General features: G+C 37.0%; 1 protein-coding gene across 1 annotated transcript in view; it reads right to left on the bottom strand.

Annotated features, from left to right (window-relative positions):
• KIF27 (kinesin family member 27) overlaps positions 1–26,620 on the bottom strand; it is a 108,837-nt gene that overhangs the window by 44,019 nt on the left and 38,198 nt on the right. Inside the window, 5 exon segments of the mRNA XM_043983829.1 lie at positions 4,278–4,433; positions 9,125–9,258; positions 11,181–11,350; positions 14,243–14,449; positions 23,458–23,601. Of these exon segments, the coding sequence (XP_043839764.1) occupies positions 4,278–4,433; positions 9,125–9,258; positions 11,181–11,350; positions 14,243–14,449; positions 23,458–23,601 (811 nt within the window).

Raw genomic sequence — 26,620 nt, 5'->3', positions numbered from 1 at the left:
ATTATAGAAAATGAAAAAACCATTTACATGAACAATATCAATGAGACTAGAATAAGAGGAGAAGCTGTGGAGTAGGGAAAAAATGTCCACAAATATGTGATAAGTTTGATATCCTAGAAACACTGAGAACTGACAAAACATATATTTGACCAAGAGCCATTCTTTACTCTATGTGGTTAAAGAATATAAATAATTTTCAAAAGAAGAAATATAAACTTTAAAAAACTGTCTGGGAAAATGCTCCAACTCATTAAAAGGATAAAGCAAATGAAAACAACTCTATACTTTCCTCTCACACCCCTCAAAGATGGCAAAGATGATACAAGACAGAAACAGTAAATGTTGTAGATGTTATGAGATGATAGGCCCACAATTCACTTTGTAGAGTTATAAGTTAGTCTAAATGTTCTGAAAAATAATATGGAATTAGGAAAAAAATAAGTAAAATGTAAAATTTCCATTACTTTTTGACCCAGCAATCCTGCAACTAGGGATACACCTCAAAAAGGTCTAGGACATAAGGAAAGGTTCCACATTTCCCAAGGTAGTCTTAGAAGCACTTTTTTTTTTAAATGAAGTGGAATAATCATTAACTGGAGAATGGCTTAATTTAAAGTATATGATCTTTATGGGATGTTATTGTGTTATAAGAAACAATAAATATGAAGTATTCAAAGAGACAGACATCAGAAATAATGCTGGGGGGGGTGGAGCCAAGATGGCAGAGGAAAGACATTAAACGCTCCTGATGCCGTTACCCCCAAAACAGCAATAAAAGAACCCCTGGAGCAGAAAAACCCACAAAAATGTGGGCTGAGATTATTTTACACCTATAGATAGATTAAAGGGGGCAGTGCTGGGCTGTGATTAAAGTCCAACCCCGCGATCGCGCCGACAGAGACCCCAGGCATGCTGTACAAGAGAAACTTAACCCCAGAGCCTCTGAATCAATTGCAGCACCAGCATCTTCTAGAACTGAGCATGCAGTCGGGTGAGAGGGCTGAACAGCTGGCCAGGGGGAAAGTGCAGGGGTATCAGCAGGCCCTAGGGAGGAATTTGGCTGTCCCACCCCAGCAGGGAACCAGGTGGGGGAGGGGTGCAGGCTTGTCGAAGCTAAAAACCACCACAGCGCTCTGCTGGCTGGTTAACTAGCAAGTTGGCTTGAGGTTATCTTAGGACCAGAGAACAGGTAAGGTGAGAGAAAAACCTGCCCTCCCTCAAACCAAAACAACTGGGACCCTCTGTAGACTAGAAGCAGGGCCCCCTAGTGGGGAGTTAAAAGTCAAGTAAAAGATGAGCAAGCAAAGAAAGTTCAGAACTATAGAAAGTTTCTTCAGCGACAAGGAAGATCAAGGTGTACCCTCAGAAGAGGAAAACAACCTGAGGGCCACTACATCCAAAGCTTCTAAGAAAAATATGAACTGGTCTCAGGCCATGGAAGCTCTTAAAAGGGACTCTGAAGAGAAAGTAGGAGAGATAGAAGGAAGACGTAGAGAGAGGGAGGAAAGAATGGAAAGAGAAATGAGAGTGATGCAGGAGAGTCATGAGAAAAAAGTCAACAGTTTGAAAAGTCAAATAGAAAAGGAAATAAAAAAGCTGTCTGTTGAAAATAATTGCCTAAGAATTAGGATTGAACAAATGGAAGCTAGTGACCTTATGAGAAACCAAGACACAGTAAAGCAAATCCAATTGAATAAAAAAAATAGAGGGCAATGTGAAATATCTCCTTGGAAAAACAGCTGACCTGGAAAATAAGTCCAGGAGAGTTAATTTGAAAATCATTGGACTACCTGAAAACCATGACCAAAATAAGAGCTTAGACACCATCCTCCAAGAGATTGTCAGGGAAAATTGCCCTGATATTCTAGAAGCAGAAAGCAAAATAGAAATTGAAAGAATCCACTGATCACCTCCTGAAAGAGATCCCAAAAGGAAAACCTCCAGGAATATTATAGCCAAATTCCAGAACTCCCAGGTCAAGGAGAAAATATTACAAGCAGCTAGAAAAAAGGAATTCAAATACTGTGGAGTTCCAATAAGAATAAAACAATATCTAGCAGCATCTACATCAAAGAACTGGAGGGCATGGAATATGATATTCCAGAGGGCAAAGGAACTGGGACTACAGCCAAGAATCATGTATGCAGAAAAGGTGTGTATAATCTTTCAGAGAAAAAAATGGGACTTCAATGAAAAAGAGGACTTTTCAGGCATTTGTGATGAAAAGACATGAACTGAATAGAAAATTTGACTTTCAAATACAAGACCCTGGAGAATCATAAAAAGGTAAACAGGGAAAAGAAATCATGAGGGACATTAAAAGTTTAAACTGTTTACATTCATACATGAGAAAATAATACTTCCAACTCATAAGAACTTTTTCAGCAAGGAATTCACATAGGACACAGGTCTGAAATGAATATGAAGGGATGGTATTTGTAAAGCATTTATTTTTTATGTATCCTTGTTCTTTGTGGAGCAAACAGGGTGGGCTATCTTATGTCTGGGGCCAGATTTGGGCTCTGGGCCTCCTGGGCCCAGGGCTGGTGCTTTGTCCACTGTGCCACCTAGCTAACCCATGATGACATCTTTAAAACAGGGGTGAGGGGTAGGGAGAGTAGACTGGGGGAGAGGGAGGGGGAAGGGGAGAGGTAGCTCACATGAAGGAAACAAGAAAAAAGCTTATGGAAGGGAGGAGAAGAGGGGGAAGGAGTGGGGGAGTGAGTGAACCTTACTATCATCAGAATTGGCTCAAAGAGGAAATAACATATATACTCAAGAAAGTATAGTAATATATTTTTGCCCTGAGGAAAAGTGGGAGGGGAAGGAGATTGGGGGTGGAGAGAGAAGAGGGGAAGGAGGGAAGGGAAGTTTGGGGGAGGGAGCTGCAAAAAGCAAAGCACTTTTGAGGAAGGTAAAGATGTTCTACATAACAGCACATGTATTACATATATTGAATTGCTTGATTTCATGGGGAGAGTTGAGGAGGGAGGGAGGAAAAAAATTTAGAAAATAGAATTAGCTCAAAGACCTTAACCTCATCAGAGTGGGCTCAAGGAGGGAATAACACACACACCCAATTAGGAGGAGTAATTTATTTAACCCTACAGGAAAGTAGGAGGGGAAGAGGCTAAGGAGGGAAGGGTGGATGAAGGGAGGGTAGAGTGGGGGAGGGGGCAGTCAGTAGCAAAACATTTTTGAGGAGGAATAGGGCAAAATAAGATAGAAAATAGAGTAAATATCATTGGAAGGGAATAGGATAAAGGGAAATAGTTATGATGATTGACTACAATGTCAAAATGTATGGCACCTACTCTGCTGGAGTGAAGAAAATTATTTTGTCAAGTTTAAGGTACTATATAAAAGTTATGACGAACAGGATGCTATCAGAAAAACCTGGAAAGACCCACATGAACTGAAGCAGAGAGAAATATACTGTATACAAATGAACAGCATTAGTGTAAGATGATCTGCTGGGAAACACATGGTTATTTTCAGCAAGGCAATGATTCAATATAACTCTGAAGAACTTATGAAAATTGCAATCCATCTACAGAGAAAGAACTAATGGTATCTGAAAACAGACTGAAACATTTTTTTTGACCATTCCTTAATCTGAAGTTTTGTTTTTATCTGTTTTCTCTCACAACCTAGCTAATGTAGAGTTGTTTTCCATGACTACTCATGTATAATTTATATTGAATTTCTTGAGTTCTTGGGGCTGGGGGTGGGAAGGGAGGGAGGAAGAGAAGTTGGAACACAAAAGTTTTTTTAAAAATTGATGTCAAAATTTGCTTTTACATGTTATTTGGAAAATAAAATTCTAAAAAAAAATTTAAAAAGAAAGAAAAATAGAAAATATAGAAATAATGCAGAGTGAAGCAGCAGAACCAGGTGATAACATACATGGTGACTAAAATAAGCAAATGAAAAGAATATAAAGATGCAGCTGAACTGTGATCAATTGTAATGACCAGTCCCAGTCCCAGACAAAAGAAGTCAAACCCTCCTTTTTCCTATTTCCTATTTCAGTAAAAAGTTGGGAGACTCTACAGGTGTGAAATGCTGTATACCCTGTTAGACAAGTGAGTTATTTTTATTACAAAGGAGGATACACTGCAGGGTGTGATGAATATTGACTTAAAAAAATTCTATGTTCTATTGAGTTGGATCATAGTGAGACTATGGTATGCATTGAAAAAAGCAAAAAAAAAATACCCTATAATATTAACAATGAAACATTGTTGCATATGAGCTGGCTTACAAAAAACTATTACCTGTTTTAATTAATTCTTTAATGAGTTCTTCCTTCATCTTGATATTGATTGTAAGTTCTCTCATTTTTTGCTTAGCTTCTGTAAGTCTGAGTTCTGAATTCTTCAATTTTTGTAAGTTTAATACCTGACTTTCCTGGAGACATTCAACCTTTACACCTTAAACATGAAAGAAACAAAATTCAATTCAAACATTTATTAAGCACCTAGTACATGCAAAGTGCAGCATTAAGTGCTGAGACTACAAAAAAGAAAAATAACACCATTTCCGCCTTTAAGGAGATTACAGTCTAATAGGGAGATGAGAAACAAGAACAAATACATATGTATATATATGTGTGTGTGTGTATCTATATATCTATATCTCCACTGTATACATGTGTCTACATACATCCATACAGAGAGAGACAGAGAGAGGAAGAGAATGTGAATGTGATTAGGGCAAAAGAGAGATGAGACTACTTTGGGCAGGAGGAAGTAGGGGGGTTTCATAAAGTAGGTATTTCTTTTTTTTTTTCAATTAATAAAGTATTTTATTTTTTTTCCGTTACATGTAAAGATAGTTCTCAACCTTTGTTTATACAAGCTTTACAATTTCAGATTTTTCTCCCTCCCTCCCCTCCCTCTCCTCCCTCTCCCCTCCCCTAGACAGCAGGTAATCTGATATAGGTTATATATATATATATATATATATATATGTATATATATATATATATACACACACATAATAACATTAATCCTATTTCTGCATTAGTCATGTTATGAGAAAAAAAATCAGAGCGATGATGGAAAACCTCAAAATAGAAAAAAAACCAACAGCATCAAAACCAAAAGATATAGTATGGTTCATTTAGCATCTATACTCCTCAGTTCTTTTTTTTTTTTTCCTGGATTTGGAGATCCTCTTCCATCACGAGTTCCCTGGAACTCTTCTGTGCCATTGCATTGGTGAGAAGAATATAGTCCATCACAGTAGATCAACACTCAATGTTGATGTTACTGTGTACAATGTTCTTCTAGTTCTGCTCATCTCACTCATCATCAGCCCACGCAAGACCCTCCAGGTTTCTCTGAACTCCTCCTGCTCATCGTTTCTTATAGCACAATAGTATTCCATTGTATTCATATACCACAACTTGTCCAGCCATTCCCCAATTGATGGGCACCCCCTCAACTTCCAATTCTTTGCCACCACGTAAAGAGCAGCTATAAATATTTTTGTACATGTGGGTCCCTTTCCCCCTTCCATGATCTCTTTGGCAAAAAGACCCAAAAGTGGTATTGCTGGGTCAAAGGGTGTGCACAGCTTTGTCGCCCTTTGGGCATAATTCCAAATTGCTCTCCAGAATGGTTGGATCAGTTCACAGCTCCACCAACAATGCATTAGTGTTCCAATTTTCCCACAGCTTCTCCAACATTTATTATTTTCCTTTTTTGTCATTTTAGCCAATCTGATAGGTGTCAGGTGGTACCTCAGAGTTGTTTTTATTTGCATCTCTAAAATCATTAGAGATTTAGAACATTTTTTCATATGGGAATAGATAGCTTTGGTTTCTTCATCAGAAAACTGCCTGTTCACATCCTTTGACCATTTCTCAATTGGGGAATGACTTGGGTTCTTATAAATTTGATTTAGTTCCCTATATATTTTAGAGATGAGGCCTTTATCAGAAGTACTGGCCTCAAAAATTGTTTCCCAGCTTTCTGCTTCCCTTCTAATTTTGGATGCATTGCTTCTGTTTGTACAAAAATTTTTTAATTTAATGTAATCAAAATCATCCACTTTGCATTTTATAATATATTCTATCTCTTGTTTGGTCAAAAACTGTTTTCCTTTCCAAAGATCTGATAGGTAGACTATTCCTTTCTCTCCTAATTTACCTATGGTATCACCTCTTATGTCTAAATCGTGTATCCATTTTGACCTTATTTTAGTATAAGTTGTAAGATGTTGGTCTATGCCTAATTTCTGCCATACTACCTTCCAGTTTTCCCAGCAGTTTTTGTCAAATGCTGAGTTCCTATCCCAGAAGCTGGAGTCTTTGGGTTTATCAAACACTATATTACTAGTGTCATTTACTACTGCATTTCCTGAGCTTAGCCTATTCCATTGATCTACCACTCTATTTTTTAGCCAGTACCAGATAGTTTTGATGACTGCTGCTTTATAGTAGAGCTCCAGGTTTGGTACCGCTAACCCACCTTCCTGTGAATTTTTTTTCATTATTTCCCTGGATATTCTTGATTTTTTGTTTTTCCAGATGAATTTTGTTATTATTCTTTCTAGCTCTATAGAATAATTTTTAGGTAGTCTGATTGGTATGGCACTGAATAAGTACATTAATTTAGGCAGTATTGTCATTTTTACTATATTAGCTCTGCCTAGCCATGAGCAATTGATATCTTTCCAATTATTTAGATCTGATTTGATTTGTGTGAAGAGTGTTTGGTAGTTATGTTCATAGAGTTCCTGGGTTTGTCTTGGCAAGTAGACTCCCAAGTATTTTATATTATCTACTGTTACTTTAAATGGAATTTCTCTTTCTATCTCTTGCTGCTGGACTTTGTTGGTCATGTATAGAAATGCTGATGATTTATGTGGATTTATTTTATATCCTGCTACTTTACTAAAGTTGTTAATTGTTTCAAGTAATTTTTGAGTTGATTCTCGAGGATTCCTTAAGTATACCATCATATCGTCTGCAAAGAGCGATAGTTTTGTTTCCTCCTTGCCTATTCTAATTCCTTTAATTCCTTTCTCTTCTCTGATTGCTAAAGCTAACATTCATAGAGTAGGTATTTCAACCATCTGAGTTAAGAAAGGGATACATCCCAGGCATGAAGAATGGCTTGCTGCATGAACAAAATGAGCCAAGAGACAGCACTGACAAGATTGCTAGGGGACAGCAGTAATTTAACTTGACAAGAACTTAAGAGTACAATGCCAAGCTAAGGAGTTTTATATTTTCTCCTATAAACAATGAAGAGCTACTAAAGTTTCTTCAACAGGGAAGTGATATGGTTAAATTTTGTGTATTAGTAACATTATTTTAGGGTAGCTATGTGGCACAGTGGATTGAGTGCCAGGTGTGGAGCCAGGAAGATTTATCTTCCTGAGTTCAAATCTGGTCTCAGATACTGTGTGACTCTGGGCACGTTATTTAACGCTGTTTGCCTCAGTTTCCTCATCTGTAAAATGAGCTGGAAAAGGAAATAGCAAAGCATTCCAGTATCTTTGCCAAGAAAACCCCAAATGAGGTCACAATGAGTCAGACTGACCATGTCACCCACACAAAAACTTCACTGCCTAAAGCAGTGGTATCAAACTCAAACAGAATTGGATCCCAAAGGATACATATTGACTTAAAAAACTTCAAATTAACATTAACTATGTTGTATCTTTAATTATTTTGTTAAACACTCCCCAGTGACATTTTATCTGGTCTTTAGGAGCTGCCTTTAGGAGTTTTGCAGGACACTGAATTTGACACCTTGGCCTAGAGGACAAAATACAAACTCCTCTTCACAAGCTATATCACACCTGGCCTTCTAGCTTTAGTTCTCCCTATTCCCTTTCCCACACGCTATGTTCAAACTAAACTGCATTACCAGCTGTCCTCCAATTTTATTCTGTTTTCTGCTTCCATGACTGTATTCAAGTTTTTCCCCATATCCAAAAGGCCTTCATTTCTTATCTCCACCTGTTGAAATTCTTCTCTCCTTTGAGGCACAACTCTGATATCACCTACTCTATAAAAGCTTCTCAGATTCACTCACTCCTCCCACCCCCCCCCCCCAACTACAGCTGAAAGTGATTTCTTCCTCCTTTAATTCTTTTTTTTTTTTCATTACTTTTCTGGGATCTCTCCATTGCCCTTGTCACGGTCTATCTTGTATAATGTTTATTTGTGTGCATATCATATCCTCTTTATCAGACTGTAAGATTCTACAGGGCAAGGATTAAGTTGTTTTTCTTCTTTCCTCAGCACAGTACCTTATACTTTGTGATGTGTTTAATAAATTTTTCTTGAGTTAAATTGTTGAACTGTATTAAAAATTGCATGCTCCAAGCAAATTAATATCAATGTCTTTTTGATATCATACATAGACATTGTAACAAACTCATAACAGGTGATCAAAAAATAATTTACAATGGACTTACTACATCACCTAGCTCAATATGGGCATTGAATCAATATTAAAAAGATTACCTTGAAAGAAAAGTACTAAATCAGGTTAAATATACAGAGATGTAAGTGCATAAGCCTAATGAAGATCAAGTTTCTTTCTGATCGAGGTCAATTATATCAATGGTGTGAAATTATAAGGGTATTCTAAAAGGCAGTGATGTAGTGTTTATTCAACAACCATTAATTAGCCAGCTACTAAGTACATTGCATTTAGGGGTTTTACAAAGATAAACATGGTACTAATTCCTGCCCACAAAGGAACTTGTGAAATAGTGTAAAAATATCAAGACAGATGCAGGTATGTTATAGTGGAACAGCTGCAGTGAAATGCTTTAGAAACACATTTTCTGTTAAGAGATCACAACCATAGAAGAGCCAAGAATAAATTGTTTACAGAAACTCTTCCTTTGGTAGATATGACCTGATGGGATTTTGGCCTCTGCCTAGATGTAAATTATCCCAGTGAAAAAATGTTTTGATCCATGTAAAAGAGGGATCACAGAGAAGCGGAGTTGATAGCATAAAGAAGAAGGTTATGCTAAGCAGAAACCCAAGCCTTTTAATTCCCCTTTTTTAACAATCTTATAAGATCCCTTATAGCACAGCTTCATAGAGATTAAAGATTTTAAAAAGCCTAACAGTTGTAAATGCCATCATTACCTGATAAACTTTCTGTAGGTTGTGGGCCTTCACTCTGCAAACTTGACTGTTGTTTTTGATTCGGAACATCACTCATGTCCAGAAGAGAACAAATCGAGGTTGGCTTTCGAATCCACCTAAGATTTCTAGGTGCTCTAAAATTAGTTGAAGAACAAAGATAACTTTAACCTTGTTAATTAATACTGGTCTGCCTCCAAAATTATCTCCCTTATCAGGAGGCATTAGCTTAAATAGGAGATTTAGCCTGGTATTATTATTCCTCCAATAAAAAGGGTTACTACTCCAGGGTTAAATTCTGATAAGATTCACCAGTTCTACTACCCTAATGGCATTAGTAACATGGTCTTCTATATGCCTCATCACCTCTTCCAAAAATACAGTTCCCCACCTCTCTCAGGTTCATTAATCAACCAACCAACAATAAACAAGCATTTGTAAAATACCTACTATGTGCCAGATACAGTGCTAGGTTCTGGGGATACAAAGACAAAAAAGGAACAGTACTAATCCTGATAAGATAAAATCATCTTTGCTTTAATTTGAAGTTCCAGTCCAATTAACAGCACCACCCCTGTTCTCTCCCCCCCCAAAAAACCCCACATAGCTAATGAACACCAATTATTTGTTATTCAATCTTTCTGCACTGTGAGCAACAGGAAAGTTGGGAAGTTTACAATTCTAATCATATGGATCTGATCCCCTTAAAACAAAACAATTATACAGCAACATGACCTCCTGTGAGAAGGAAATAGTACCAGTACCAAGAAAATGAAGGGAGGAAAAAAACCACCAGCTTTTCATATGAAAATGAAGAGAATGGGGGCAGTTAGGTGGTGCAGTGGATAGAGTGCTGGCCCTGGATTCAGGAGTACCTGAGTTCAAATCCGGCTTCAGACACTTGACACTTACTAGCTGTGTGACCCTGGGCAAGTCACTTAACCTCAATTGCCTCACCAAAAATTAATAAATAAACAAACAAACAAACAAACAAACAAACAAATAAACAATAAAACAATAAATAAATAAATAAATGGTAAGTTAAAAAAAAGAAAAAGAAAATTAAGAGAATGCATGTACCTGAATTAGTTACAACTGTAAACAATAATGATAAAGGGCCTTTGACAACAAAGAGATCAAAGTAATCAATCAGGCTAAACAAAACTGCTCCTTTTAGGATTAAGATACAAAAATCAAAGTAATATTAATGACCAGGTCTATGATAGAACAATATGAAAATTGATAATTAAATTCAAATCAGAAATTTCAAATTTATACAGTGTAATAATACTCAGAATCTCTGTTATTGTCATTCAGTGTAACTGGTAAAAGGTAGGAGAGTTACACCACACTTAGAATGCTACTTTCATTGAAATTAAGTCTTTGCTATTACATATTATGGATATTTCTAAACATGTATGTGAAAAGTATGCAGCTAAGAGGCAACTGGATTTTAGGGATGATGTGCAGTCACTATAGGTTACCCACAATTTTTGATAAACTGAAAAATCTTTCCTCCATCATGCTGAAAAGTTAAAGCACTATTGGGAGTGACTTTTCAACAAAGTTACTTCATCATAGAACAATAAGGTATTGTCCCTTTGTTATCAGCACTTTGGCATTGCTTTGCTGAGTTTGTGAAGGATAACAAGCCATCTGGAAAGGAATTAAGTTTTAGAAACCATCCACAAAATGATCTGAGGGTTATGTAAACTTGGTTTTAAAAAAGGAAAGTGAAATTCTATCCAATTTACATATATGATCCTCAGGAGATTTTCCTCTTTTAGATTCTCATGAAAAGTGATGGCTTGAGTTCATTTTTATACTAATGCACACCACCTGCATGATATACAGGGTGTCCCAGAAAAGTCTTCGTGCTGAACTAGCTTCAACAGTTTAAAACTGCATGAAGACTTTTCTGGGACCCCCTGTGTTAGTACTTATCACTCTTTTGAATAACAACCACCAAAAAACCTATTACATTTACGAAGAAAGATGTTATTTACATGTATTTAAAATGTAATAGTACTCTACTATTAAATCCATATTTTTACTATACCGATATCCAGGTTTCTCTTGATTTTCTGTATCTTCTTCATCACTGTTATCAGAAAACTCACAATGAAGGACTTCATCTTGTTCTTCTATGTGACCCAATAGCATCTGACTTCGGGTTCGAAATCCAGCTACCACTCGATCAAGTGAATACATAGGAGGGCTTGTGTGGACCTTTTAAATGATTCACCCACCACCCCCAACAACAAATAGTTAATATAAGCTCACTTACACTTGCTTAATAATAATTAGGAGGTGTTGTAGTTTCCTGCATTATAGGTATCTTGTCTAAGTTCCTACCAGTTTGCTCTTTCCTTTTTTTTGTAAAATGAATCCCTTCTTCAATGGAATTATTGTTTAATTAATTTACTCATTTAAAAAATTGATCTTACTGTTATTTGTATTGTTAATCTCTATTTCTGTTGTTACAACTGTTTTCTAGGTAGGTTTAATTAGGGGGAAGCATTCCTGTTAATCTATCAACTTCCCTGTTTTCTTCAACATGAATAAATTAAACATCATTTGATTCAAAGTTAAAGGGAACACATAAGGAATGTCTATCAGGGAAGAACAATTAGCCAATTCAAACTGATATATGTTAATAATATTGTGAAGGATAATAACTACTTAAAAGTTATTTGCATTTATATGTGAACAAGTACATTTTCATTATAGTTAATAAAAGAAAAATGACAAATGAAAGCTCAATATTGATAATGTATGGCTTTGACTATCAATTGGGCATTGTAACGACTAGAATGCCACCACCTGCTGGAGACTTACTGTAGGAAAGCTCCACCAAGAGGAGAAGGCCTCTGAGGGCAAGGCCATGCAGCTTTTCTTTGGTGTCAGGAAGTGATGTTTGCTGGTGGGAGGAAGAAGGGTGAGGCTGGCTCTCTCACTATCTTTCCTCAGGACTCAGGTGGAGAAGGGAGCTAGAAATGCGCTCTCCCTTTGATAGATAGATGAATCTAGGCCTTTCTCTTTCTCTTTACCAAATTCTTATTCTCCTTAATAAATGCTTAAAAGTCTAACTCTTGCTAAAGCTTATAATTTATTGGCGACCACTCATTAGAGATTTTAGACAGACTAGCTAGAATTTTAGCCCCTTACAGCATGAATTAATGCTATACGAGTATTATTTTGGAAAGCTAATAGGATCATAGGACAGTAGATTTGGAACTGGAAGGGATCTTAAGAGGCCATCTAGTCCAACTCCTTCATTTTATAGATGAATAAACTGAGGCATAGAGGTTAAGTGACTTGTTAAGTGTCAGAATGAGATTTTATGTCAGGACCCCTGGCTCTTGAAACTATTGCTCTTTCCACTTCTAATCCATGTAGGATTAAAAAATTCCGAGTAAGTATATGGCAATTTCATCTCTATCTAATGGGTTAAAAAGGTCGAAAAAATATGCAAGCACAGGGCCTGAAGTGATCTGAAGATGGAATAGCAGAGGAAAATTTTTTTCCATGACACCTCAAGGGTATTAAACAGTTCCTTTAGATATTTATTTCCATTTCTATTTTCCTCCAAACATTTCTACAATATAAAAATATATCTCAATTTTAAAGTGATTTATTAATGAGAAAAGTGATTTTTTCTATTATATTAGTAACCAATTATTAAATTAGGATTGAGGTTTTTCCTTTTTATTTCCTTATTAAGAGACTAGTCCCTGCATATCAGTCAGTCAATCTCTGAAGGACATTGTTGACAGATGAGATTGCCCAAATCCTCATGGTACATGCTCTGTGATCTTGGGTGGGACCCAATCCAACTAGAAGACCCTACAAACAAAATCTAATCCAGGTGAATTCTTGCCCTTAGGAAATAGGCCCATGACATGCCTCCATTTAGAGTCTAGGGGAACCCAGCTTATGAAGGAGAGAACCAACCAGAGTGGTCTGGGTAGAGACGGATTCCTTTGTCCAGATTACTTGGAGATGGCTGAGTTGAATGATTAAGTTGCGTTCTCAGCAAGAGGAAATAAAGACTTTTAGCCCACCTCCTCATTAATATGTCTACCCCCTCATTAATTGTTCATCATTCGGCGTTGATATTCACCTGTCACAGGTACTTCCTTTTCTAAAGGTATTTAAGCATTTAGGGATCTCCATGGTTTTGTCTTTTTTTTTTTTTAATTTTTTTTTTTTTTTTAGCGAGGCAGTTGGGGTTAAGTGACTTGCCCAGGGTCACAGAGCTAGTAAGTGTTAAGTGTCTGAGGCCGGATTTGAACTCAGGTACTCCTTAGTCCAGGGCCGGTGCTCTATCTACTGTGCCATCTAGCTGCCCGGTTTTGTCTTTAGTTAGTGAACTACTGACGGTCAATTTATTGATTATCAGCAAGCCTAATTAATAAATTGTTTATTAATTACCTAGAAACTCTGTCTCTCAAGCTTTTCATGTCTCATTAATGATAGCTGACATTTATATAGCCTTTTAAGGTTTATAGAGTGTTTTAGAGGCATTAATCTAATTTGAAAGTTTATCATATGGAATAAAATTCTAGCATGTGTACAAGCAACAACCGGGAAACATTCCATAAGATAGACACTTATGGTTTGACATATCTAGGATCAATACCACTATTATGTATGACTATATAAAATTTAGCATATCTATAAATTCATCAACGTAGGCATTCCTTCCATGGTGCAGAACAAAACCCATCCACACTTCCTCACCTTGTGCAATTGTTATCTATGTTCTATCACAGACCCTTGATAGAGGTCAATATGCTATTAGAGGTCTCACTCCAGGATTTTGTTTTTCCTTTTACATTTTATGGGTACCAGGACAGTACATGGGCTATTTGTTATCCTTACTATCTTTAGCCCCATTTCTTGTTCAAAAATATACTCAATCCCTTAGCATTTTTTGCACATTAGGGATACTATCCATGTATGCCATATAATACAAATATGTATACATACACATACGAATGAATCTGTGTATTTTGTATGTGTAAGATTCATATGTAAAATGATATGTGTATGTGTATTAATGCATAGTATATATGCACAAAAATCAATGGTAAAGTATAAGAAATATTTAGACTTTACCTTTCGGGCATCTGGCCATGTTGGAACATAAATATAGTGTCCAAAACTGTTATCAAGCGGTACAGTGTATGGCCTCTTTTCTGTTATCTTGGTATCTGGTCCATCTCCACAAGTTCCCTTGGATACAGAGGCTATGGACATGTTAAGCTTCATGAGTTCTTCATTGAGTTGATTAACAAGAAGTTGCTGTTCCACTATTTTATCATTCTTGGTGAGGAAAAGAAAAAAAAATTTACATGTCAATAATCACATACTTATAGATGAACATAGTAGTTAAATATCAGTTTTACATTAATGAAAGAGCCTAATTTTAGTTAAATTCTTATGTATCTGCAACTCAGCCTTCTGGCATCCTCCAGGGAAGGAAACAATGAATGGAGGTGAGCAAAAAAAAGTCTGTTAAAAAAAAAAAGAAAGAAAAGAACCTCTGAAAAGTAACCACAAATATAAATAGAAAGATTACAGCTAATGCATCAGGATTGGCCAGTATTTCAACCACACTGAAAGGAGGGCTTTAATGGTCTGCCAATGTCTATAAAATATTAGCCTTTTTACCTCACATCCAAAAAGTGTGGGAAAGTGAATAATAAAAGACTGAAATATGAGAAAAGCCAGAAGATTAAAGAACAATTTAGAGCAAAAACAACAGCATCAGGGGGCAGCTAGATGGTGCAGTGGACAGAGCACTGGCCTTGGAGTCAGGAGTACCTGAGTTCAAATCCAGCCTCAGACACTTAACACACTTACTAACTGTGTGACCCTGGGCAAGTCACTTAACCCCAATTGCCTCACTTAAAAAAAAAAACAGCATCAGAGATTAGAAGGAGCAACAGAGACTCTTGTCACAATAAACACTGTGTCAATGGACAAGAGCCCTAGGCCTTCAAGAGCTAGATGATAGAACGGTTTTGCAATCCAGGGCTTAGGAAGAACAAGCACCATCCACTAACTCAACACTTGGAAGATCCTCCTTAAAACTGCAGGTATTAGAAATAGCTACACTGTGTGTAAGGAGAGTCCTTTAACTTCAGTAGGTTCTAAGGACATCTTATACATCATACTGAAGGTGTATTGTAGCCCTCATGTCACATCAATGACATGCCAATGAGTCTTATATGAGTCACACCATCCACTTCTCAACATCAAGTGATGTTTTGTAGAATCCTAAGAGTCAGAAATCATCTTGGAGGACATTTAGTTAAATCTCCCACCAACACAGTAATTCCTTTCAACAATAAAATGTTCATAATGATATCAATGAGTCATTAAGAAAACATTAGAATTTGTTCAAACTATATTACAAAATGGTAATCATCAAAACAATTTGGTACTGGGTAAGAAGTAGAGTGGTGGATCAGTGGAATAGATTAGGTGTACAATATACAGTAGTAAATAACCATAGTAATCTAGTGTTTGACAAACCCAAAGATCCAAGCTTTGGGGGGTAAAAATTCACCATTTCAACAAAAATTGCTGAGAAAGCTGGAAAGCAGTTTGATATATACTAACATCTCACACTGTATACAAAAATAAGGGTAAAATGGATAAATTATTTAGACATAAAGATGATATCATAAATAAAATAGGGGACCACAGAAAAATTTAACTGTTGGATATATAGATAAGAGAAGAACTTATGACCAAACAAGAGATAGAGATTGATAATTTTGATTAAATGTAATTAAAAAGCTTTTGCACAAACAAAACTAATGCCGCCAAAGTTAGAAGGAAAACAGGAAAAAAACTTACAGCAAGTTTCTTTGATAAAGGCCTCAATTTTTCAAATAAACAGAGAACTGAGCTAAATTTATAAAAATTAAGAGCCATACCCCAGTTGATAAATGGTCAAAGGATATGAAAAGGCAGCTTTCAGAAGAAATAATCAAAGCTATTAATAGTCATATGAAAAAATGTTCTGAATCATTATTGATTACAGAAATGCAAATTAAAGCAGCTCTGAGGTACCACTTCACACCTATCAGTATTGGTTAACATGACAGAAAAGGAAAATGGCAAATGCTGGAGGGGATGTGGAAGAATAGGGACATTAATGCACTGTTGGCGAAGTTGTAAACTTATCCAACTATTCTGGAGAACAAATTTGGAACTATCCCCAAAGGGCTATAAAACTATGCATGCCTTCAACCCAGCAATACCACTACTAGGACTGTATCCCAAAGAGATCAAAGGGAAAAGGACTCAATAAGTACAAAAATATTTATAACAACTCTTTTTTGCAGTGGCGAAGAATTGGAAATAGAGAAGATGCCATGATTTAGGGGATGGCTGAACAAGTTGTGGTATATGACTGTGATGGAATGCTATTTTTTGTTCTGTAAGAAATGACAAGCAGGATGCTTTCAGAAAAACCTGAGAAGACATATATGAACTGATGCAAAGTGAAGTGAGCAGAACCAGGAGAACAATATACACAGGAACAGCAATATTGTGTGATGATCAACTGTGATAGATTTAGAAAAAAAAAGACTTAGCTACTCTAATCAATACAATAATCCAAGACAATTTCCAAAGGACTTAACAAGAATAACCCCCCAAGAATGACAAACATGAAGGGTAAAGCAAAATTGGAGGTCAGAAATGGAAGCACAGAGTTGGGAACTAACAGGTTCTAACTAACTAACCTCTAGAACTAACAGGCAAGAGGAAGCAAGAAGACACACAAGGTACCAGCATCAGACCAGATCAGAAGAATCCTTCACACATTGTCAGAAGAGGAGACAATCTCAGGACATGAACAACCAAAGGTTTACAGGTTGGAGATAAAAAGTATTGTGTTACAAGAAGGCTAGATCCTACTGTACAGATTCCATTTTCTTTAGTGTCCTTTGGATTTACTAAAATTTAAGGCCTAAGACAACCTCTTAACTTGTTAGTCTTCTCAGTGCCTGACAGTTTATGCTTAATAAATACTTGTTGACTTGAAAATGTGTGCTATTGATTTATTGTTGCTGTTGGTTGTTGTTGTTGTTTTTAGTGAGGCAATGGGGGTTAAGTGACTTGCCCAGGGTCACACAGCTAGTAAGTGTCAAGTGTCTGAGGCTGGATTTGAACTCAGGTCCTCCTGAATCTAGGGCCAGTACTCTATCCACTACACCACCTAGCTGCCCCTGTGCTATTGATTTATAATGAATTTAACTATAATTCAATTCAACAAACATTTATAATGTCCTATTATGTGCAAGTAATTGCACCAGGTCCTGTGGATACAAAGACAAAAAAAGAAGGAGTTTACATTCCACTGCAGGGGGGTGGGTTGGGGGGAGCTAGGAAGGGAGGCTTAAAAACATATACACAAGTATGTATAGTACAGGGAAAATGGAGAAAGCACTAACCACAGAGAAGAATCAGGAATGAGGTGGTACCTGAGTTGAGTCTTGATGGAAAACAAGGATTCTTAGAGAAAAGAAATAGTGTTGAGAGTTTGGGAGTCAGGTACTAGAGGTCCAATTAGGCTAAACACAGTGTAGCCCGGAGCTACATTGTAAAGGACTAGGGAAAATTTTTTTTATTTTATCCTATAGGCAATGGGAGCCACTGAAGATTTTTGAGGAAGGGAATGGCATGGTTAAACCTGTGTCTTAGGAAGCTTATTTAGGCAGTAGTGGAAGTTGGATTAAAGAAGAGAAAGCCTGGAAGTAGAGAGATCGAATGGAGGTTAATACAGTAAGTCCAAGGAAAAGGAAACAAGGGCATTAACAAGGGTGGTAAGTAGGTGAGTTAGACATGATATACACATAAAAATTGGTAACTAGATATGAGATGGTAAGGGGGCAAGATGAATCAAGGGCAACACCAGGAGGGCAACACTGGGAAGATAGTGAACCTCAAGCAAAAAAGGGAAATTCAGAAGAGGAACAGGTTTAGAAAAGAAGATAATTTTGTTTTAGAGATACTGACTATGAAATAGCTATGAAACATCTAGGAAGAGATATCAAGTAGGCACCTAAGAATGTGGGATTAGGGCTGGATAAAAAAAAATTGGGGAGTCATATGTAGAAAAATGATTCTTGATCCCTTGGAAACTGATGAGATCTCCAAAAGAGAGACTGTAGAACAGGGTTTATTAATCTGGAATCTACAAACTAGGGGTCAATTCATAGATTTCAAGTGTCCATTAACTTAGATTGAAATTACTAATCTGAAATTGAAATTTAGCATTTCCTTCAATTATTTTAAAACATTATTCTTTGAAAAGGTTCCATAGCTTCAAACTGTCTAGGGAGTCCATGATTTAAAAAAAAAAATTTAAACCCTTGCTACAGAGAAGTCCCAAGGGACACCTGAGGAATATTCAAGGTAAGGGGGTATGAGATAGATGATAATCTGGCAAAGGAATGGTCAAACAGGTAGGAGAACCAGGAAAGAGCAATATCATAGTAGTAATGGGAAAAGATAATGTCAAGGAGGAAGGAGTAGTCAACAATAAGAAAAACCTGTTGGTTGGTTGTCCTTAGTTCTCCAAGAGGATAAAAATGACATCACTAGTCAAGTTATAGTGTATTCCACTATTGCTGATCAGACCAATATGAGCTTGGAATTCTCTACCACAGGTCAGGCACAAATAGTCTATGTGAACATTTGGGGTGGATTCTCTAAATCTGCCCATCTTGTGTTTTTTTTGGGGGGGGTATTATTTGGGGGTTTTTTGGTGGGGGTATTTGGCTTTTAGGTGGTTTTTTTTTGGGTGGGGTAGAGCTACTTCAATTCTAAAGGTCAAGGAGGAAGAAGCCTAAAAAAATATTATTGAATCTTGCATTGAAGAGATCACTGGTAAGTAGTGGAATATGGAGTGAGTAGAATATGGAGCAGCTTGCGCACAGCTGAGATGGGCCTTCAAGCTCAGGAGGAAGAAAAATGAATGAGACGCAGGAACCGACGGGCAACAGAGGGCGCAGTTTTCTGATGTCCTCCTTGTGCCAGGAGCTGAGGCTCCCGTATCATACTACACAGCCACACTGTAGCCTGTGGCTCTTCAAGGCGCTGATCCATGGTTGTCCACGACTGGTGGAAGCCTACTATGGAGTAAGAAGCTAGACCATATAAGGTAGAGAAAAGTAAATGAGTAAGGAAGCCAAGGCAGAGCTAACAGAGATATTTCTAAGAGTTTAACAGTGAAAAGGAGGAGATGTAAGACAATATCATGAGAAGATGTCAGAGTCAAATAAAGGTTTTATATAGATAGAGTAGACTTGAATTTGTAGGTTGGAGGAGGGTCCTATAAAGGGCAAGGAAAGACAGAAATGAAAGAAGAGTGGTTCCTTCAATCAATAGGGCAAATTCTTTAAGAGACAAGATCAGGGCTCTTTATCTCAAGTACATGATCTTGTTTTCTTGTTTTGTTTTTTTTAATACTTATTTCAATATAATTGGTTTCCTTTAAAATCCAATTAATTTTGTGCATTTAATAACATTATTTTTGTGTTAAGAAAATGGATTTAGGGGCGGCTAGGTGGTGCAGTGGATAAAGCACTGGCCCTGGATTCAGGAGTACCTGAGTTCAAATCTGGCCTCAGACACTTGACACTTACTAGCTGTGTGACCCTGGACAAGTCACTTAACCCCCACTGTCCCACAAAAAAAAAATTTTTTTAATTAAAAAAAAAAAAAGATAATGGATTTAGCAGATACTCAGGGGCCCGCCTGGAGATTGATTTAAACTGAATAGTTTAACTGAACTTGTTTTCTTTTTTCTCTCACTCAGTCTAATGGCATGGTCAGAACCCATTCATCTATGGCCTAGCACAATCACTGGCTGTCTTGAAACCATGAGATGTGGTACGATAACCTTTCCATAAGATTTTCAGGTGTCATGAACACATTACTAAATTTGGCTTTGATCCAGACACATGGTGGTAAGAAGTGTTATAGATTGCATAACTACCTCAACCCTGTATTATATAAAGGAGGGGGATGTAATGGAATGTATTAATTTGATCGTTGACAATGCTATGCTAAGGATAAGTAAAAAAAATCCAGCAGCTCAAACAGCTAAAGAAGAAAGTCCAGCTTTCCAGAACAGAGACCAGACCAGAGTCCAGTTTTGTCCTGATGACATCTTACCACTGCAAGAAGACAAGAGAACTCAGAGACTTTAGATGAATAGTTTTGTTTTGTTGATTTTGTTTTCTCCTTCTGTTATTATATACTTGCAGAGGCCCTCCCTCTGCAAGACCAATGTTGAAGCATTGGTCCATGAGGGACCACCCCTCTGGACAAAACTTTTCTCTCTCCCTTTTCTATATTGTTATTTACATATTGTTTGTTAGCATAGGGTGTGTTTCATCAAGGAACACCCTGTTCCTAGAAGAAACAAAGTGGAGAATAATGTGTTAAGATAATGGATTTAGCAGATAGCAGGGGCCCACCTGGAGATTGATTTAAACTAATTTAATTGGACTTGACTGTTGACTGGATTAATGGCTGACTTCTAGTTAACTAGATTCTAAGCACATCTGGCTGGTATTGAGAGTACTTAAGAAAGCATGATTCTCAGAAGCAAACAATTTTGAACTTTGAACACCTTCCGGCCCAGTCAACCAATCAGCTTGAAGAACCTCCCATTGCTGGAAGGGGACAGGAAGGGGGAAGCTGAGCCTGCGCAGGAAGCTCGCTCTCTTTTGGTTCCTGACATCACGGTGGCAGCAGAGGACTTCACAGAGGAGTTGAGGAAAGATAGGATTGCCAGGTTGTAGGAATTCTGTTCTCAATCTGTGTCTTTCTTTTACTATCTTTCAATAAACCCTTAAAAACCTAAACTCATTTATCATTGATTTTAGTCAGTTTCCCCCAAAACTGGGGGGACAGATTAGAACCTACATTTAGAAATTTAAATTACACATTCCAAAAAAGGGTCTACAAGTTTCACCATGTGGCCAAAGGGGTTTGATGACATAATAAATACAAGCTAAGAATCCCTGGGATAGAGGGTCCAAGGAAAAGGGGTGCCTTTACCAAGGAAAAGAGGCATCTATTTCTCAGAAACAGAAATAAAAGAGGAAAGAAGGGGGTCTCTGGGGTGTCAATCAAGGGGTTTTGAGATATGGAAAGGAAGAGAAGAAAGAATTAGAAAAAGAATATCTCTTTTAATAATACAATGCTATATGATATCTATTTTAATAACATGTAATATTACATAGTATCTGGCTATTTTATTCTACCACTTGACTATAAATTCCTTGAAGAAAGCAAACCATGTCTTATCTAAAATTTTTATTTCCATAGCAGCTGGCAAGCTGCTTAGCATATAGTAAATACTTAATAAATATTTGTTTAATAAATATTTTTAATCTGAATTCTATTAGATCAATGTAAATCAGTTACCATTACAAAAGATAAATTCACTATCTATTCACACTAAGCATAATACAAAGACCTAGTAGTGATAGATGAAGTTGATTCCCCCACTTGCCCTTTCTGAAATCCATCCAAGCCACCCTCTTCTAGTTGCTCCCTATCCTCCTCCCCTTCTTGTACTTTGTCTTTCTCTCCTTTTCCTTCTTAAAACTAATTTTCACAAAAGGATCCAATATCAGCCATTTATATTTTAAATTAATACCAAATCTATCTCTTCTAAGGGTATGTGCACTTTAAATCATATCTCTACTTGTAAATGAAAGGATTTTTATATCTTATTAAAGGATTTTCAGGCATCAAAAATCATAGACCAGGAAAGGAAGGAGGTAGGAGTTCTTTAGCCCAGAAATATTTTACCAATACCACCTACATGAAAGTGTGGAAATTTATTTTAATTTGGGGACCCTACCTTTAGGCTGAGATTAGAAAGCCTTAGGCCCTCAGGGTCTCTTCTGTGTGAGAGATGCTGGTGCCCCTCCCCCTCTGCTTCAGCTGAGCCAAAAAGCCCCATGGGCTGTACAAGATGCCAGGTCAGACATCTGGGGGGAGGGAGCACTAGCTCCCTCCACCCTGAGCGGAGCTATCCGAGAGACATCCTAGGCTCGTCCAGGCCAAGCTCTGGCGTAGCCTGTGCTGAGGCACGTGATGCTCAAGCATCGTCCCCAGCCCCAGCTGCAGCTCTGACTGGTGGATTAGCTTGGTCTGTGGGGGTGCAAAAAAAGCCCCGAGATTTGAGTGGAGATAAGAAAGATATATATAGACCTGGGAGTTAGACAGCAAGAGAAAGGGGACTGACAGGAGGACTGGAGACAAGGCTGACAGGATAAGGCCCTTATTGTATTAAAAAAGTTCCAGGGGCAGCAGGTGGAAGCACCAGAATGGGAACGCAGTAAGGTTGTACATTTTATTTCCCTGTATTCATAATTTTAAATAGTATCTCATAAATAAACTCTGCTTTGATTATTTAGTTAAGAGGCTTCTTAATATTTTGCTTATCAATTTGGAAGTGGAGCAGTGTGGTGGAACTTTATAAACGGCCCATATTAAATTAATAGCAGTCAGATAGCCTATTAGTCAAAATTGCCCAGATTAGTCTTCTAGTCAGATTAGCCCCCCAAATTAGGCCAGTTAATTTAAAATATTTCCACAAAAGGTTAGCCCAAATACACAATTATTTAATCAGGAGCAAAGGAATTTTCAAAATGAGAGTTAAATAAGATATAAGAAGGAAGGAAATATGAGAATATTTTAAAAGAAAAAAATGACTGGACGAATTGTTATTTTTATCGCTAATAGTAAAAAACACAGTATCTTAAAAACCCAGGGAAAAGGGGGCAGCTGGGTGGCGCAGTGGATAGAGCACTAGTCCTGGAGTCAGAAGAACCTGAGTTCAAATCCAGCCTCAGACACTTAACACTTACTACCTGTGTGACCCTGGGCAAGTCACTTAACCCCAATTGCCTCACCAAAAAAAAAAAAAAAAACCCAGGGAAGAAAGGATGAAGAAAAGCATTCAAAATACACAAAGATAAGCCACCACAGCCCATCTCATCATTGGACATGTATAAAATGTAGATTAAGTCGTTTTAAAGAAATATTTTTTAAATTTTTGTAATGTTCCAACCTTGAAAAATCAAATCAACTTTAGCCAATATTGCATTTAACTCTGCTAGATGTTTAGAATTCTTCAAATCCTGAGTATTTTTCTAAATAGTTATGAAAGACATTAGGTTGAAATGACCTGAGACCATTCTATGTTATCCTTATAGTCATCTTCTAATATAAGCATTAAATTTACATATGTGTTCTATTGCTACTAAATGGGCATGATGAAGTCATACCTGTAATCTATTCACTTTTTGTGCCTCTTTCAAAGACAGCAAATGTTCTTTGTTTTCCTGAGTCATCGTTTGCATTTGATGCTGTAATTCCTTCAATTCCAGTTCCTTCTGATTGAATACTACTTCATCAGCAGCTAGAGCACACTAGATGTAAGCAAGTAAAACACAATGAATCGCAATGGAAGAAAAAGATTAGGGTTCCTGAGAAAAGACTAACTCTCCTAAGCCTGAGGCACAACCAACCCTCCAACCCATACCCTCAAAACCTTTCTAACAGTTCTTCCTGCAGGCCATAAACCCTGTTCAGCTCTACCCTATCCTTAAAAAACTTGAAAATATTTAACCCTGGTACAATGTGTGACAGGAAATTTAGGGATTCAGGGGCCAAATTACCCTGAGCAATGAGGCAGTGACTTTTAACTTGAAAAAGAATTTGGATTAAAAGTTTCAAAAATCTCAAGGACTTTTTTTCCTCCTGCATTACTTTTCTTAGCAATTAAACAGAAGAATTAACCCAATGCTTCTATTTGTGAGTGGAGCTACTAAGATTAAAGCAAAAACCTTAGAAACAGAAAATAAATTATTCACTTTACAACAACATTCACAAGCAGTCATATACAATTAAAATTCTCTAAATAAGAAATTATCCTGGCACATTAAAATATTAGCTATAAAAATTGTCATGTACACACAGCCCTTCAAGAGGCAGTATGGTATAGCAGAAAGGGTACTCTGCATTGAAGTTCTAGTCCTAGGTCTTTGTAAGTAGTAGCTTTGTAACCCTAGATAATCACTTTACCTCTATAGGCTTCAGTCTCCTGATGTGTAAAATAAGGAAGTCAGACTAGATAAAAGCCAATGTTCCCTTTCAGTTCTGAAATTTTATGATCCATTGAATAATATCATAAAGTGAAATAAATACACATGTAATTTATATCATGAATAGTGTTTCCATGCACAGGCAAGTATCCACATTAAATTTTCACAAATATTTTTAAATAGAACCTACTGACCTACAAAGGTCAATTTGATTTAAACAAGCATTTATGAGGCACTTATTAGGTGTCATGAATTGTGGGAGGTGTTAAATACAGAAAGGAAATGTTGCCTTGTCTTCAAGAAATTTATAGTCTATCAAAATGCATTTCATTACAAAGTGACTTAATATTAAAATTAAAATTACTGTCATGTTTGCTGGGATGGTTATTATCAGGAACACTGTAATTCAGTGCTCTGACAACACAACAATTTATATAGCATGTTAAAGTTCAGCGGGTAGCACAAGTATTATTCTCATCTAACAGATGAGGAAACTAAGGCTTTGAGATCCTAGAACTAGCAGTCTTCTGAGGAAGGAATTAGAACTCAAATCTCCTGACTCAAGTCCAGAGCCCCATCTACTACATTATACAATGAAGAGTCTATATTTTTAAAACTCACAAATATTATGTATACCTTTTAGAAAACTAACAACAAAGAATATTGAGCAAAGTCTTAAATCTATAAGCTACTGATTCAACTTAGTTTAAACATCTCCATCTATTTATTAACAGGTTTAAGGTATTTGCTCTTCTAGTTCTACATATTTTTTCCATTCTTCATGCTATATTACATATACTGATATTCTGTTTAACTTAACATTCATTAAAAGAAAATTTTCATATTAAGATACCTTTAGATATAACTCCTGATTTTCTAAAAGTTGTAGGCAAAATGCCTTAGAGGTATAGAAAAGAAAATGACTAAGCTCACAAGCTCTTTTCCAGTTACAGTATCTTAATCATCTAACATGAACTAAGAAGACTACAAAAACATTCTGCCAATTTCTTTTTTTGTTGTTTTTTGTTGTTTTTTTTAGTGAGGCAATTGGGGTTAAGTGACTTGCCCAGGGTCACACAGCTAGTACGTGTCAAGTGTCTGAGGCCGGATTTGAACTCAGGTACTCCTGACTCTAGGGCCAGTGCTCTATCCACTGCGCTACCTAGCTGCCCCTCTGCCAATTTCTAAAACCCATACTGGCCTATAATGTCTGAATCCCTATCACCTCTTCAATAAAAATCCTGTTGGAATCATACTTCCTTTAAAATTATCATCTTAGCAGGAAAATGGAAATTTTATGGTAGCTCAAGTCAGAATTCTGATGATGCCTGACAAAGTTATAAGTATCAGGGGTGTTAAGAATTAAGGAATAAAAAGAAGATCACTGTCAAGAAAGAAATCAGTCCCAGCTCCCTAGGTAGTAACTCACAGGAGCTAACTCAATTTTCAAATCGAAGAAGTAAACTTTTGCCTTGTGTCTGATGCCTGAGTCCCAAGTATAAGAAGGGCAGCTGTTATCTTTTCTCCTTCTCACAATATTTACCTTGCCTACAGTCTCCCCAGGTATCCTATAGTTTCATCAAAGCTACCAGTCTAGTAATTAATCCTGAGGACAGAAGTGCATAAATGTTTTCAGCTGAGTGCTAATTTGTTACATCTAAAAAGTAACAGATTAACAGGGAGGAATAAAAAGAAAAACAAAAAACAGAAAAGGGAGAAAAGGAAAAAGCAAAGAGCTTTTTTAACATAAAACTAAAGAATAACTTTAGGTAACTCAGGCTCAGCTTAAAATGCAACTCTTCAGGGGCGGCTAGGTGGCAGAGTGGATAAAGCACCGGCCCTGGATTCAGGAGTTTCTGAGTTCAAATCTGGCCTCAGACACTTGACACTTACTAGCTGTGTGACCTTGGGCAAGTCACTTAACCCCCATTGCCCCGCCAAAAAAAAAACAACTGCAACTCTTCTATGACATCTTTCCCAACCCCCCAATTAGCATCAATCCTATTCAACCACCAATCAGATTTCACAAAGCACTTGGTGTCTGCCTCTGGTGTGAAATCATCTAAATATATGATTTTGGTTTTGAGTTGTAAGTTTCTGTGTCACAGCTTCCTTCTATACTGTGAATTCCAAGAGAAAAAGAAGTTTTTAACTTACCTAATTTTTGTAGCTCTCTCATGACTTAGCACAGTTCTTTATGTGCTGGAAGCGGGGAAGGGATTGAATGAAGTTTTATTATAATGGAAGATACCACAGTTTGTCTACTACTATTCCTAAACCTAGAGTAGCAATAGTAGTAGATGGAGAGAGCAACTTTAACTACAGGTGGAAAGGGGAAGTTCCT

Source organism: Dromiciops gliroides, chromosome 1 (assembly GCF_019393635.1).
Source record: "Dromiciops gliroides isolate mDroGli1 chromosome 1, mDroGli1.pri, whole genome shotgun sequence".
Lineage (NCBI taxonomy): Eukaryota > Metazoa > Chordata > Mammalia > Microbiotheria > Microbiotheriidae > Dromiciops > Dromiciops gliroides.
Note: the sequence above shows the minus strand (reverse complement) of the source record. Positions and strands in the feature narration are given on the sequence as shown.